Source organism: Megascapheus bottae, chromosome 16 (assembly GCF_031878675.1).
Source record: "Megascapheus bottae isolate mThoBot1 chromosome 16, mThoBot2.hap1, whole genome shotgun sequence".
NCBI lineage: Eukaryota > Metazoa > Chordata > Mammalia > Rodentia > Geomyidae > Megascapheus > Megascapheus bottae.
Window position 1 is genome coordinate 2554846 of NC_143524.1, and position 15549 is coordinate 2570394.

The window sequence follows — 15549 nt, forward strand, 5'->3', positions numbered from 1 at the left end:
TGTCCTACACCTAAAATGCTATGTCCAAGTGTTGGGCCATATAGAGATTCTAATGTAGAGAATAGCAGACTAGGGCCAAATTCAGCCCAATCTTAAGTTAAAAAAATGTTTTGTTTTGTTTTCAAGGCTAGGTCTGTGAGACAGGCCAGGTTGGCCTTAAACTCATATCCTCCTGCTTCTGCCTTCTGAATCCAAGCAATTCAGACCACTGCCACCATTCCAAAGTCGTAAATAAAATTTAGTTGGAACGAGGCCATAGTTGTTCATTGATGTGCTATCTATGGCTGTTTGTATACCTAATCTTAATTAGTACAAAAATATTTGACTGAATTACTCATTACCAGTACAGGCCTAAACTATTTATGATCTAGGTCTTGGCGGGGGACAGGCAGTACTGAAGCTTGAACTCAGAGCCTTATGATCTTGCTCAGCTTTCTTGGCACAGTTGCTACTCTGTCATATGAACTACACCTCTAATCTTTACCTGGCTGAGCCTTGGAAGAAACCATTTACCTACTTCTTTCATCGAGAACAGATAAGAATAAATAAGAACAAATAATTTGCCCCCAAAGGAATGTAGGAAGGACACAGCCAACAAGAAAGTCAGCTCAAGGACTGGACAGCAGCTTGTGCGTGGCGTTCTGTAGTGCTTGTCCCCACTGCCCCACCTTCCCACAGGAGAGGACAGCCCCCCCAGTGGCCTGACTACCTTGTCTTCCAGAGCAGCCATCCTCTCCTTCAAGTGCAGCTGGAGCCTCTCATTGGACTCTGAAAGAAGCTTGTCCACAGTGTCTGATAAACGTTTATTATGCTCTTCATTCATCTTTTCTCTCTGCCTGGCCTAAAATAATGGAAGCAAAGAATTTAGCCTTGAAGCAGACATATGGTCATTCCATTAAGAACAACAGGACCCGGCACTGAGTCATACATGTGCCACCACTCCCCGTCTGCTCCTTCCCACTGTCGATCCCGAGTCCAGATGCAGGCGTCGAGTCTTGGAAAACCACTACTTAGAAGGGGATCTTTTGTAAGTGCTACTTCCATTAAACAAAGTGCTCAGGGGCTTGAGCATGCTCTAGCCATCAGCTATCAAGCTGCTATTTACATGCTAGCAGAGGAATTATCCTGGTATAAATAAAAGCTTGCTTGGGTGTATTTGAGACAAAAGAGTTATACCAGGTAAATGCTCCCTTTTCCAACCTCTTGTTAGCAGAATCAGCCTTAGGCACGGTGCCCAGGGGGCTTCCTGGTTGTCCCATGTGGACAGTGGCTCATTTCTGCTGTTGACACACCCCTCTACCACTACAATTCCTAATGCTCCTTTCACTGCAGCTCCAGCTTGGGGCTCCTCTGACTCTAAAACACTCATTCCAACACCTCCAGATTTGGGGACAGAAGCCAAGCCTCTGGCCAGAGGTTTTGAACTTCAGTACCTCATGCTGAGCATGTGCCCAAACTCTCTTGCTCTAGGCTTCTGCAGGGCTCCCTGGAGGGCACAACACCTCGGGTCTGTGGGACCATTTTACCTGGAGCAGTCCTGATCCCTTCTACAGCACCGGCACTGCGCACATCTCTTCTGCTGCAACCTACCCTTAATCTGCTAGTATGTGGAATGTGCACATCAGGGCACAGAGATGAGGCCACAAACAGCCCAGGACAAGAACCCAAGTCTGGGGCCGGGAGTTTGGTCTGATGGTAGAGTGCTTGCCTAGCATGCACAAAGACCCGGGTTTGATTCCTCAGTACCACATACATAGAAAAAAGCCGGAAGTGGTGCTGAGGCTCAAGTGGTAGAGCTCTAGCCTTGAGAAAGTCCAAGGACTGTGCTCAGGCCCTGAGTTTAAGCCCAGGACTGGCAAAAAAAAAAAAAAAAAAAAAGGTCTGGGAAGTGGCTCTGTGGTTCAAAGTGGTAGAGTGCTATCCTTGAGCTGAAGAGCTCAGGGACAGTGCCAAGGCCCAGAGTTCAAGCCCCACAACCAACAATAACAGCAAAAAAGAACTAAAATGTGGACTGGAGTGGGAGGCCACAGAGGAGGACAAGTAGGCAGGAGGCCCAATAGGTAGGCCTGGGTCATACCCTAGCCGTGGCTTCAGTGTCTGCCCAGCTCTGTACATACCCGCTGCAGCTCTTGATTCTTCTCCTCCAGCTGTGCCTCCATCTGCCGTAGCCTCTCTTCAATGTTGCCATGCCTCTCCTCAGCCTGCCAGCAAAGACATTGTCAGCTGATCTACTCGCACTTCGCAGAGGACATGCTATATACTACTGAGGCGGCAGCAAGCATCACATGCTGTGCAGACTTCAACCAGATGGCAGGAGCAGCGTTTGCTCCTCCATCGCATCCTCCTTGGTTCTGTGTGCTGCACGGTGAGCCAGCTGGCCTCTCAGCGTGCAGGTGCCAGCAAGCCTTGGTGTCCGCAGCCCTCCCTCCCCCGGACCTCCATGGACTCAGGACTCCCCATCCTCAGACTGCTTCTGTGAGCCAGCATGGAAAGCAGAAAGCAGCAAGCACGAGAAAGGAGCAAGGTACACATTCTACCTTCCTAAGCTTGGAAGTAAGTTCCAACAGTTTAGCTTCCTTAGCAGCAGAGCTCCCAGAAGACAAAGGGTCAGACTATAAAGCCAACAGACAGCAAGGACGGTAGGGAGAAAAGAAACGAAGACTTTAAAATAGGTCATGGAGGGGAGGCAAGATTCTGACACAGCTGAGAGCAGCATACTTGACTGGACGGGGCGGGGACAACGACAGCCTGTGAGTCCTGGAGACAACCAACTGTCCCCAGGTTTCCCCCACCCGCAGGCATACTTTCCCCTCCCCATCAAGTCCAAGCCAGTGCAAAGAGGACTTGTGCTAGGCCTGGCAATGCCTCCTGCTAAGCCTTCCCTCGTGTCTGTGTGGACCGCCTGCACTGAGCACCATGCCTCCCCGGGAGCTACACTTCATCGTCTCCATGTCCACGGACGGCAGGAACTGCTCATGCCTTCAGAGTACTTGTTGAACAAATGAATAAAGATTATTTTAAACTCATGTATTCTTCAGGCCAGAAATGACTGAGTGCATCTGTAGTCCACCTGTAGTCCTGTTTACAGGAGGAAGGCGGAGACAGAAGAATGCTCGAGCCGGGGGGGGGGGGGGGGGGGCAGGGGGGGGGGGCGGCAAGCCAGGCATTTTAACATGACTCCGTCTCAAAAAACACATTTTTAAGTAAGTAATTTCAAAATACAAAATTACTATAAGTTTATTCAATTGTGTTTAAGAGAATAGGATTACCTTGTTATCTAATATAGTGTATATACTTGGTTATTTGAAATAGGACAGGGAAGGAGGGAAAACAAGATGAGGGGTGGGGGTGGGGGGAAGGAAATGGGGACTAAGGCATGAGAAAGGGTATCAATGTTTATGAAGTAATGCACCTTCTATCTGGTGAATATAATGTAACCCTTCTATTAATTTCAATAAAATACATGGAAAATCGAATAGGATTTCCTTCTGTTTATCCCATTTTTCTTTTCTTTTCCCTGGTACTGGGGCTTAAACTCAAGGTCCTATACTCTCACCAGCCTTTTTTGCTACTGGCTGGCACTTGACCACTGGAGCCACAGCTCTACTTCTAGCCTTTGGCTGATGAGCTGGGACTCTCAGACATCAGCATGCTCCTAGCTAGATTACAGGCACGAGCCACCAGTGCCCAGTGCCCAGCATGGCTTCCCATTCCTGAGAACTCTATTATTCTTTTCCTCACAGCTTTTCCAGGCTGTGCTTTGAGCTGTGACTAGAACCACGACACAGCATCACAACACTGTGGACACACAACACATTCCTGACAGACAGGAGGTCGTTCAGGGAGAAGGACAAGTGACACTATCTGCCCAGGGAGAAGCAACCTCTCCTCAAGCTAGTGCTGCAACTAGTCAGAGCTCCTCCACAGGTTCAGGGCACTGACTAGAGAAACCAGGTTCTGACATCTGACCTGTAACAGCCCACACGCACCTTGGAGAGCGCTGCTACCCTCTGGGCCAGCTCAGCCTCCACCTCTGGTAAGGTCTCGGCTTTCCGCAGGGTCTGCTGCAGCTTCTGCTCCGCCAGCTCCAGGCGCTCCTGTAGCTGACGGTTTTTATCTTCCGTCTACAGAAGGAGAGCTGAATGTGAGAGTGCAGCAGTCCAGCTCTTTCAGCAGACAGCAGACACAAATGGAGCGCACGCCAGCCGACAGGCAGCGCAGAGGCAGCCTGGTCTGCGGCAGCAGCTTCAGAGCAGGCTTTTCACATTTACCTTTTTGGGCCTGAATTACATGAACAAACAGCTTTCACAAAGCATTTGCTTCTTCTAAGTATCTTGGCAGAAGCCTTATTTATTTTTTGTGTGAATCCCGGGACTTGAACTGAGCCTGGGGCCTGGGCGCTGTCCCCGAACTTCTTCAGTCAAGGACACCATTTTACCACGTGAGCCACATAGCTCCATTTTCAGCATTTTGGTGGTTAACTGGATGTAAAAGTCTCACGGACTTTGCTGCCCAGGCTGGCTTCAAATCTCAGTTCTTAGATCTCAGCCTCCTGAGTAGCAAGAATTATAGGCATGAGACACAGGCACCAGGCAAAGCTTCTTCTTCTTCTTTTTTTTATTTGTGTGTGGGGGGGGGGGGGGTCAATCCTGGGGCTTGAGCTCAGAGCCTGGGCACTGTCCTTGTGCTTTCTCAAGGATGGCACTCTACTACTTGAGCCACAGCACCACTTTTGCCTTTTTTTCTTGTGTATGTCTATGGAGGAATCAGACTCAGGGCTCCATGAATGCTAGGCAAGCACTCTTACTATTAGGTCACACTCCCAGCCCTCTAAACTTATTCTTTTCTTTCTTTTCTTTTTGGCCAGTTCTGGGCCTTAGAGCTCTACCACTTGAGCCACAGCACCACTTCTGGCTTTTTTCTATGTATTTGGTGCTGAGTAATCAAACCCGGGTCTTCGTGCATGCTAGGCAAGCACTCTACCACTAGGCCAAACTCCCAGCCCCAAAGTATTCATTCTTATAGACAACTTAGGGTAATAATACTTGGTACTAAGCCTTGCCAAAAACAAAACAAACAACCCTCAGCAGGAGCTGGGCATGATGGCCATCATGTGCAACTGCAGGACTCCAGAGGGGAGGCAGCAGACTCTCAAGGTTGAGGCCAGCCTGGGCTTTGTGGTGAGGCTCTCTTGGCAGTGACACCTCTGCCAGAGCACAGAGCGAGTCCTCCAAGAGCACACTCAATGACAAACTATTCCAGTTACTTTGTAAATGGCAGTATTACTTATTACTTTGTTTACTTGAGACAGAGTGTCCACGATTTAGCCTAAGTTGGCCTCAAACTTTCAATCTTCCTGCCTTCTGAATGTCGAGGCTGCAGTTTATGTTTGACTGAGGTTGTTCTGGTTAATACTCGCATATGTGAGATTACACAGAATCAGGAATAAGTGTGGTTTGTTAAAGTACAGAGAGGCTAATCTTACGACTGATTTCAACTTGTCATTCTCATATTGTTCCCAGTTACGAACAAATGATTATCTTGGAATTCTCCGAAACTCTGCTTTATTTAGTACAAATGATTAGAACTTCAAGATAAAGACATCAATTTTAAAAAAAAAATCAGGTTGGAGATTTAGCTCAGTGGAATAGCACTTGGCCTGGCAAGTGCAAGGTTCTGAGTTCAGTCCTCGTTTCAGGGGTGGGAGTGTTGGGGGGGGGGGGGGCCTTAAAAAAAAAATGGGCCAGGGACCAGGAGTTTGGCCTAGTAGTAAGAGTGCTTGCCTAGCACACTTGAAGACCCAGGTTCCATTCCTCAGTGCCACATACGGAGAAAAGCTGGAAGTGGTGGTGTGGCTTAAGTGGTAGAGCACTAGCCTTGAGAAAGCCCAAGGACAGTGCTCAGGCCCTGAGTTAAAGCCCTAAGACTAGCCAAAAAAAAACGGGGGGTGGCCTAGTGGTAGCATGCTCACTTAGCATACAAGGAGCCCTGGGTTTGATTCCTTGATACCATATACACAGAAAAAGCCAGAAGTGGCGCCATGGCTCAAGTGGCAGAGCACTAGCCTTGAGCAACAAGTGTCCAAGGGCAGTGCCCAGGCGCTCAGGTTCAAGCCCCAGGAACAGCAAAAGAAAAAAATTAAGGCGTGAAATTCTATGATTGCATCTTTTGTTTTCCAGTGCTAGAGATTATGCCCAGGGTGTTGCACTTGGATTAAACCTTAAATAACCACAACTTCTAAGCTGAAGTAACCTACTACCTCACCAACATATTCTAAGACCATAAAAACTGCCATATGCAACTTACAGGAAAAAAAGATCTCTAACTTCATTAATAATTAACTGAAGCCAGAAACAGGCCGATAAAGTCCATTACCTGCCGGTGCATAGAGTCCTTATTTGCAATCTCATTTTCCAGTTTGTCGTTGAGGTCATGTACTGATGTGGCCTCACGCTGTGCAGCGAGGTAACGCTTTTCAAGGGTGGTGATCCTCTCCTCCATGTCCTCCTTCTGGGCCATCGCCTGCAGTTCAGAGGGGGGAAGGCTGGTGACAACATGTAACACATTCAAATACTCCAGACAGAACGCGAGACAAAACTGAAAATCACTGTCCCCCAAACTAAACTGACACAAGTCAGTTTTCTGGCTCAGACAGCATAAACATCCAGCTGTGAGGTATGACGAGTACAGGTTCATCTGGCTTAACATACTTGGTGGCTCAGGTCACCAGTTTTATTCTTTTCTACATATGAAATGCATAAAAGAATACATACAAAAGCAAGCTTGAAGTGAGTCACCAAGTATACTTTAAAATATATATACTTCGGGCCGGGAGTTTGGCCTAGTGGTAGAGTGCTTGTCTAGCATGCACGAAGACCCAGGTTCCATTCCTCAGTACCATATACGTAGCAAAAAGCCAGAAGTGGTGCTGTGGCTCAAGTGGTAGAGCCCCAGCCTTGAGAAAATCCAGGAATAGTTCTCAGGCCCTGAGCCCAAGCCCAGGACTGGCAATAAATAAATAAATAAATAAATAAATAAATAAATAAATAAAATATATATACTAAGCCACCCCAATACTGTGAAAACCCAAGCAGGTAAAGGCGTCCTCAAGGTGAGGGGTGGCAACTGCAAAGGAGCTTTGACAAGAAAGGGTACAGCCTTCCTAATGGACATAGCAGCAAGACTCAGGTCTCAGTTGTGTACAGTAAAAGCTGGCAAAAATATCATACAATTACAACATAGAAACAGAAGTCAAGTTTAATTAGATGACACTAAAGTTTGTAACAAAATTAATATTATGAACTACCAACTACTGAGACTAGGACACATACATTATCTAATGTAGGCAAAAAATAACATAACCTAGTAGGTTTTGTCATACATGTGAATATTTTCCTTTGGTTTGAATTCTTGCATAAAATTACTCATGTTAAGTTTCCTTGCTCTCTACACATGCTCAATGGCAAGGAGATCCCAGGGACAAGTGGCAGCCAGTCTCTCTCTCCAAGCCTTGTTTTTTTGTAACCGTGACCCAGGCAGAACCGCTGTTAGAAATGAGTCTAGGCAGATGTAGTCTTACAACATGGTCCTGAGGAGCCAGGTGTATGAGTGCATTGCACACTCTCTCACTGCTGGCCTGCCCTCTGATCTCCAACACCACATCATTCATGAAGGAAGGACATCAAAAGCAGGAGCTGGCTTGTCATAGACCACTCCACTCTCAACAGGACGGCCCACACCAACTTTACTGGCTACGTGGGTAACAGAAAGAAACCTAGCAAGACCAAAAACACATGCACAGTCCAGTCTGGGGCAGCACGGGAGGGAACCCGAGGGAGGCTAGAGGGTGTGCCCTCCTCTGCCTGGTGGTGCCACCAGGGCGTGAGGCAGCCTATCCTGTCTCGTCATCCTTCACGAAGCTGGAAGGGCATAGGAGAAAAGCAGCACGGGAAAGGGGACTTGAGCACCCTGCAATCTCTGCCATCACTCACTTCTCTGACATCTCGTTGCAACTTTGTGTTCATTTCTTCAGACTTGATGAGATCCTTTCTGGCTGTGTCCAGATCTTCTTCCAGCTCTGCCACGTGACTGGATAGGGCAGCCAGACGCTCTTTCATCTGGCTCTGCTCTCTTGACTGCTTGTCTATGACTTCCTGGAGCTCCATTACCTTAGCAAGATCTTCCTCGTGGCTGAGGGACCCATCAGAAGATCTCTGATGGGAAAAAGATGGACCCTTATACGGACAGCCGTGTTTGGTACACTAGAATAAACACTTCTAGCAAACAGAAACTACCAAAACAGGATTCCTACAGTCCACAGGCACTCCAGTGAGTGCCGTGTTGTAATCTCAGCATAGCTGCTCATTAGCTCCACATACGTGCCTGGGACCAAGGATACAGAAAGGAAACCAAGAGAAAGCCCAATGACTTGCCTTTCCGTTCGTGCTTGGTGTGTTTTCCTGCTCATGGTTGATGTCAAGCACTCCATCTGTTAGTGTTTTTTTCTGATTATTCTGTTCTTTAAGAATCATTAGCTAAAACAGAAAAATTGAACATGAGGAGGGTAAAATACCTTAAATAAGTGAGTAAAGATAGCAAAATGCCTTTGGGGAAAACAAGACCCTATAGTGCTAAACAAAGAATAAAAAGAAAGCATAAGGCAAGGCTCCCCTACTGAGTACACACAGGCTATTAGAATTCCTATCTACTGGGCAGATCGTGTACGGGAAGATCCTAGATGGCATCAAACTCTAACAACCCCAGCAGAATGGTCCACGCTAGGAACCACCTCTGCCATCTACTACTCCGTAAACACAGGACTACTAATCCTGTGAGCACCAAGCCCACCTCTTTGTGTGTAGCACCCAGTTCTTCTTCCAACAAGCTGCACCTCTCCAGTGCTACTCGGAGCCGCTCTCGCACCTAGAAATAAAAGGGTCACTGTATGTATTCATTTCAAAGGCACATATATCACAGCTGCCTAACATGGTATTTGTGAAATGTAAGAGTAACTGTAGTATCTTTCATTGACATTTACTGTCAAGAAACTTCCTGACTAATGAACTCAAGTTTATTTTTGTTTTCTGAGATAAGGTCTTCCTAGGTAGTCCAGGTTGTACTGGAACTCATGCCCCTCCTCGTCTCAGGCTTCCCAATACTCAGGTGACAGGTGGAAACCATTATAACTTTCAACTTTAAATCTGGGGAAATTTTGCACCTGAATTGATTACCAACAATAACAGCAAATCAATGCAGAGAATTCATCAGTGTGAAGGCACACACGCCAGCTGCTACCTGTTAACCATGTAGAGCACTGTCTTCTAAGAGAATTCACAGAACTAAGGCCGGGCTCAGTGGCTCACGCCTGTCATCCCAGCTACTCAGGAGGCTGAGATCTGAGGATCAAAGTTCCAAGGCAGCACGGGCACAATTAACCTCTAAAAAATGGGAAATGGGGCTGTGGCTCAAGGGTAGGGTGGTAGCCTTGAGCTGAAGAGCTCAGGGGCAGTGCCCAGGCTGTTCAAGCCCCATGACCCACCAAAAAAAAAAAAAAAAAAAAAACGGAAAGAAAGAAAGAAAAATAAAAAATTCACAGAACTAGGGTGTCAGCGGCCCACAGATACCGGGGCCTCATAGGTGTCAATCCTCACAGTGCCAGGGCCCCATAGGCGCCCACAGCGTGTCGGTGCCCACAGTACTGGAGCCCCATAGTGTCAATGACCACCGCATGCTGATGCCCACAGGGTCTTGGGTGGGCAGTACCTTCTCATCCAGGGCTTTGTGGTGCTCAAACAAGGACTTCAGAGCTTTGAGCACCTCCACCTCGCTGGACACGCCGGCGGGGGACTGTGCCTGTCTCTTCACCACTGTCATCCTAAGAGAACGCTCGTGCCTAGACACAAGGCACTCCAAATGCTCCAGCAGCAGCTGCAACAGAAGGATGGCAGAAGGGTGACCAGCAACAAATTTCAGTCATGTCTGAGTCCTCTCAACTACCCACTCAAGTCTCAATCCCTTGAAGCCAGCAGAAAAGTAGAGGTGCTTCCTCAGCTCTCAAAGTTCTGTTGATCCCCAGTCTCACGCCTTGTCCAACACCTCACCCACAACACAGCGAGGTCTTCTGTGAACCAGGCAGGAAAGGCTGTCTGTCCCCTTCTAGAATGCAGCACTGCCCCCCACTGACTGCAGAGGAAGACAAGACCCAGACCATGACTAACCCTGGTGTTGTTCCTTTCTGCTTTCAGCTCAGCAATTTCTTCTTCCCTCTCCAGCAGCTGCTCCCTGCACACGCTCAGTTCTTTCGTGAGTGCTGCAAATTCCTAGAAAGCAGCAAAGGAGAGGAACACATAAACAAACATACAGACTTCGAGGATCTCCATTAGGCTCCACAGTCTCTGATCCTCCAGAGAGAGAAAGAAGAGCCACCCACAGGCCAGAGACCAAGAGTCCCTCAGGATCAGACCCCTAGCCATGTGCCTTCCCTCCACCTGGACTCTACAGCACAGGTAGATGCCCGGCAGGGAGAGTCCAAGCCCACCTCCTCACCATCCACAGAAGAGCCAAGTAAGTCCCAAGTGGGACTTAAGTGACGCACAGACACATGACCTAGAAGAGAAAAGGCTAGAAGGCCACCTCCTGATCTGCCTTCTCTCGACAGTGTGTCTCCCTTAGGAGATCATAAAGCTTTGGAGATCTCCCTGAGGAGAGGCTGAGCAGTGTCTCAGACCCAGTTTCTCAAGTCTGCAGAAGTTGTTTAGCCAACTATAAAAAAGGTGGGTTTTTGGGCCAGGAGTTTGGCCTAGTGGTAGAGTGATTGCCTAGCATGCAGGAAGACCCAGGTTCGATTCCTTGGTACCACATACATAGAAAAAAAGGCAGAAGTGGTGCTGAGGCTCAAGTGGTAGAGCTCTAGCCTTGAGAAAGTCTAAGGACAGTGCTTAGGCCCTGAGCTCAAGCCCAAGGAAAGGAAAAGGAAAAGGGGAAGGGGAAAGAAAGAAAGAACGAAAGAAAGAACGAACGAACAACCGAGGAGGTTTTGATAAAGGTAATCCACCCTTCAATATGATAAGTGCATCCGTTGGAGAAGTAAGGAAGAACAGACAACTGTGTAAATTGCATTCATACGATCCTTTGCAACCCAAGGCCGTGTGGGTCATGATGGAGCCAAACGTTATCAGTGCTGTATTGGCAACAACAGTTAAAGTAAAATTAAACAAGTTTATTGCGCTTCTAAATGACAGGAGGAGGAAGAGTTTGCAAAGACCCTGAAGGACAGAGTATTTTCATGGTGTGGTAAGCTAGCTGTCATTGCATTTACTCAGCTGATCTTAGAAGAAGTGACCTTTTCTTTTGCAAGGAGCAGAATATGGGGGTAATCCACTCCTATTCCACTCCTAGTCTGGCAACAGAAGACCTCTGGGACCTGCCTGCCTCTCAAGGGCAAGTGGAGAAAGGGTTGAAAAAAGAGCTCTTCAAAGATCCTGGAAATTGGTCCAAGTCCAAGAGCAACTGAGGAATATGTATGAACTGGTGGCGCCGCACAGTACCTAGAGACGGAGGCAGGACAATTACTAGTTCTAGGCCAGCCTGGGTTAGATAGTGAAAAACCCTGTCTCAGAAAGAAAAAACAAACAAAAACAAAACAGCCAAGTGCTGGTGGCTCACACCTGCTATCCTAACCACACTGGAGGTTGAGATCTTACGATCACGGTTTAAAGCCAGGCAGGCAGAAAAGTCCCCATGAAACTCTTATCTTCAATTAACCACTCAAAAACTGCCAAGTGGCACTGTGGCTCAAGTGGTAGAGTACTAGCCTTGAGCACAAAGAAGCTCAGGTACAAAGCCTAGGCCTAAGTTCAAGCACCACACCAACCAAAAAAAAAAAAAAAAAAAAAAAAAAGACAGGAAGGAAGGAAGGAAGGAAGGGAGGGAAGGAGGGAGGGAGAGAGGCAGGGAGGCAGGCAGGCAGGCAGGCAGGCGAGAGAGGTGGGGGAGGAGGGGAAAGAAAGGAAAGGAACAATACAGAATGTATAAAAATTCAGGTCACCGCTGGGTGTGGTGGCTCATGTCTGTCATCCTAGCTACTCCAGAGGCTGAGATGTGAGGATCACGGTTCAAAGCCAGTCCAGGCACTAAAGTCCATGAGACTCTTATCTACAATTAACCACCAAAAAACTAGAAATGGTGCTGTGGCTCAAGGGACAGGGCGGCAGCCTTGAGCTGAAGAACTCAGGAACAAATCCCAGGCCTAGAGTTCAAGTCCCACAAACAGGAAAAAAAGTCAGGCCAAACACTGGTACCTCACATCTCTAATCCTAGAATCTCAGTTCAAAGCTAGCCTGGGCAAGAAAGTCCATGAAACACACAGCTCTAAGTAACCATCAACAAGCCAGAAGTAGAGCTATGGAACTGTAGTTCAAGTGATATAATGCTAGTCTTGAGGATAGCACCCAGACCTTGAGTTCAAGCTCCAGTGGCACACACAAAAAAAACAGTATGAAAGGTAGAAGTCCATGGTATTTGAACCAAAGTTACTTTTTGCCTCCTCTCTTAGCTTGGCAAGGCGGAGAATCACTCCAAACTAATGCAGCCAATAGAAAGGCTCTGCTCTGCAGACCAGCCACAACTCAGGACCTGTTCCACCTTGCTAAGTACAATTCATTCTAAACTGCTACAAAACTTGGCAAAGATGGTGTCCAACAGTGAGACATCTTCAGAGACCCAAGAGGCAGTGGGAGTGAGCTTCCCAGACTGGAGTCTACCTGGAAGGAGGAATGGTGGAGAAGCAGCCATGCAGAAGGTCCTGACTTCACTCTCCACTATGTACAAGTACACGATCTTCCTTGAGGTGCAGTAGATTCCCACAGGTCCCCAAATCCTCTGTCCTGGTGAGAAACTGTCAGATCATCTGATACCCGCACTAAAAAGAGCACCCAACCTCTTGTGTCCAGTGTTTTATCTTTTTCATTTTTATGTTTAGACAGAATATTGCTCTATATCCCAGGCTGGCCTCAAGTCCCAGTCCTCCCGCCTCAGCCTTCCAAGAGTTGGGATTGCAAGTGTCTCACCACACTCACCATCATTCATGGGATCTGAGTCAAAACAGACTCTATGGCACGTGACAGAAAGCCAGCCTCCAAGTAGCCTGGGCCAAAAGACAACTGTGGCGTGAGGGACAGGGCTCGGGTGGGCATGAACTCAGACCTGGCCTTTGTATTTTATGTATTATAGTTTATTTTTTACACATTATCATATATTTGATCCCTCGGTCTCCCTGCTGTAACCTGGGTCCATTCTGTGATGTTTGCCAACTTACCAATTCTGCCTTTCACTCTGTCCAGTCTCCAGCTTCCTGGCTTCTGCCGTTTTACACTAGCACACTCCCCACACTGCCTGTGTCCATGCTGTGCCACTTGTCGTGGCAGCATGTGCAGGAGCTTCAGGGGTTCGCTCCATGGCATGAACAAGTTTGCTCCCTCTGTAGGGCAGCTTGATACTCCTCATCTCCAGGCCTGGGGACTGAGCCTTTAGCTCAATCAAGATGAGGAAATCTTATATTGGCCCTCTTACTAGTTTACTCAGCTCTAGCTACTATTAAAAGACAAAACCAAACCTGCCACACAGTGGGTGGTTAACAAGCTGCCGTAGACTGGGTGGTTAATAAACTGCCATAGTTTCTGTGGTTAACAAACAACAGAGTTTGGTGTCATGGTACAGCGAGTGTCTAGCATGTGTGAAGCCCTGGGACCGATTCCTCGGTACCACATACACAGAAAAAGCTGGAAGTGATGCTGTGGCTCAAGTGGTAGAAAGCTCAAGGACATGCCCCAGCGCTGAGTTCAAGCTCCAGACTGGCCAAAAGAAACCTCACTCCTTTTCCCCAGTTGACAGACAGCAGGCATTCCGTCACAGAACCACTGACAGACACACACACCAAGAATCAGATAGTACAGCTTGTCTCAGGCCTTGCTTCCCACCTCCCCAGGACCTTTCTTTTCTTTTTCTTTTTCTTTTTTTTGGTCGGTCATGGGACTTGAAACTCTGGGCCTGGGCACTGCCCATAAGCTCTTCAGCTAAAGGCTACCACCCTACCCCTGAGCCATAATGCCACTTCTAGTTTTTTGGTGATTAATTGGAGGTAAGAGTCTCACTGACTTTGTAGTGCCCAGGCTGACTTTGAACCTTGATCCTCACATTTCAGCCTCCTGAGTAGCCAGAATTACAGGTATGAGCCACTGCGCCTGGCTTAACTTTATTTTTTTTTTTTTGGCACTAGAGATTGAACTGAAGACATTGCACTTGCTAGGCAAGTATTTTTGCCACTGAGCTACATCCCAGCCTGACCTTAACGTTCTTCTAGAAAACCCAATATGCACAGGGACTCCAGCCTTAGATGAGAACCTTATACAAGCGTAACTTCAGAAAGTGAGCCTCCATTGATTTCCAGCTCTGTAGAGCCCTTGGTCCCCTCACCTCACTGCTCCATGGGCTCAACTGGCAGTGGAGTCTGGCCTACCCATGCTTACCATGAGGTTTCTAGGCTGTTTTTGTCCTAGAGTCCTCATTTTGGAAGACTTGGTTACTTAGAGGGTGCCCTCTTAAAGTTTCCTTCTCACTGCAGGAGTCTGAAGTAAAGGTGCAGTAGAGCATGAGTTTACATTTCCTTCTTGAAGACACAACACATTCAAGAAACAGCTTCGTGCCAAGCCCACATCAACCTGTAGGCCACCAGAGAGGGAGCCTAGACACCCCAGGCACTCTGCAGGGCACATGGTAGGTACGGCAAAGGCCCAGGAGTTCTGTGGGAGCCCATAATGGAAGGTGGTACACGTGCCAGATGGCAGGCACCTGGGTTGTCCACTCAGTGACATTCATTCACAAGGGTGAAGGCCCTGGAAGAGTGAGAAGGGCTAGGCTGGGCAAGTATGGAACTAGAGTGAGGGTCCCAGGGCCGTGGGGGAAGGGAACATGACTCCTCATCCGGTCTGTAGGACCACAGCCTGAGAGCCGGCAACAGCGAGTGAAAAACATTCATGCCCAAGTGCTTAGCTGTGCCGAAGCTGCACTACAGGAGAGAAGAATAGAAAACCAGAGCAAATAACGGTGAAAATCAAAAAAGTAGATCTGAACTAAGATCAATGTTAGAAAGAGGGACATTGAGAACAGATTCTCAAACTAAGCACAGCACCTGGGGCAAGCTAGGAGCCATGGGCTATACCCACCTTTCACAGGCACACAACCCCCACCCCTGCCAAGCTCTGTTCAGAAAAGTCTGTGAAGAAGGGATTCTTGACTGGCCTGAGAACAGAGCCAGATCTGAGAAGATAGGCCCAAATGAAGAACGGAGTCACCGCTTTCTGAGAACAAGTGAAAAGGGGAAAAGTGTTCTGAATGACAGTGCTAGGCATTCGGTTTCAGGCACGCTGAATATGGGAAGATTATTACGCAGTTCTAAGTGTGAAGCTCTTAGCAATGTTGGAAAGTAGATGTCCTAACGGCTTCATCCTATGCAAATTACTAAGGTATCAAATCAGCCTGGAGATGAGGTTC

The 15549-nt window shown here is 47.8% G+C and overlaps 1 protein-coding gene across 1 annotated transcript in view; it reads right to left on the bottom strand.

The window, feature by feature from the left end:
• The window catches only part of Ppfia1 (PPFI scaffold protein A1), an 89208-nt gene that overhangs the window by 43130 nt on the left and 30529 nt on the right, over positions 1 to 15549 (bottom strand). Inside the window, exons 3-12 of the mRNA XM_090347190.1 lie at positions 10218 to 10319; positions 9763 to 9927; positions 8848 to 8922; positions 8433 to 8534; positions 7992 to 8213; positions 6376 to 6522; positions 3990 to 4124; positions 2538 to 2612; positions 2118 to 2201; positions 710 to 841 (exon numbers count right to left, since the gene is read on the bottom strand). Coding sequence (XP_090203316.1) covers positions 710 to 841; positions 2118 to 2201; positions 2538 to 2612; positions 3990 to 4124; positions 6376 to 6522; positions 7992 to 8213; positions 8433 to 8534; positions 8848 to 8922; positions 9763 to 9927; positions 10218 to 10319 — 1239 coding nt within the window. The remainder of the gene's footprint in view (positions 1 to 709; positions 842 to 2117; positions 2202 to 2537; positions 2613 to 3989; positions 4125 to 6375; positions 6523 to 7991; positions 8214 to 8432; positions 8535 to 8847; positions 8923 to 9762; positions 9928 to 10217; positions 10320 to 15549) is intronic.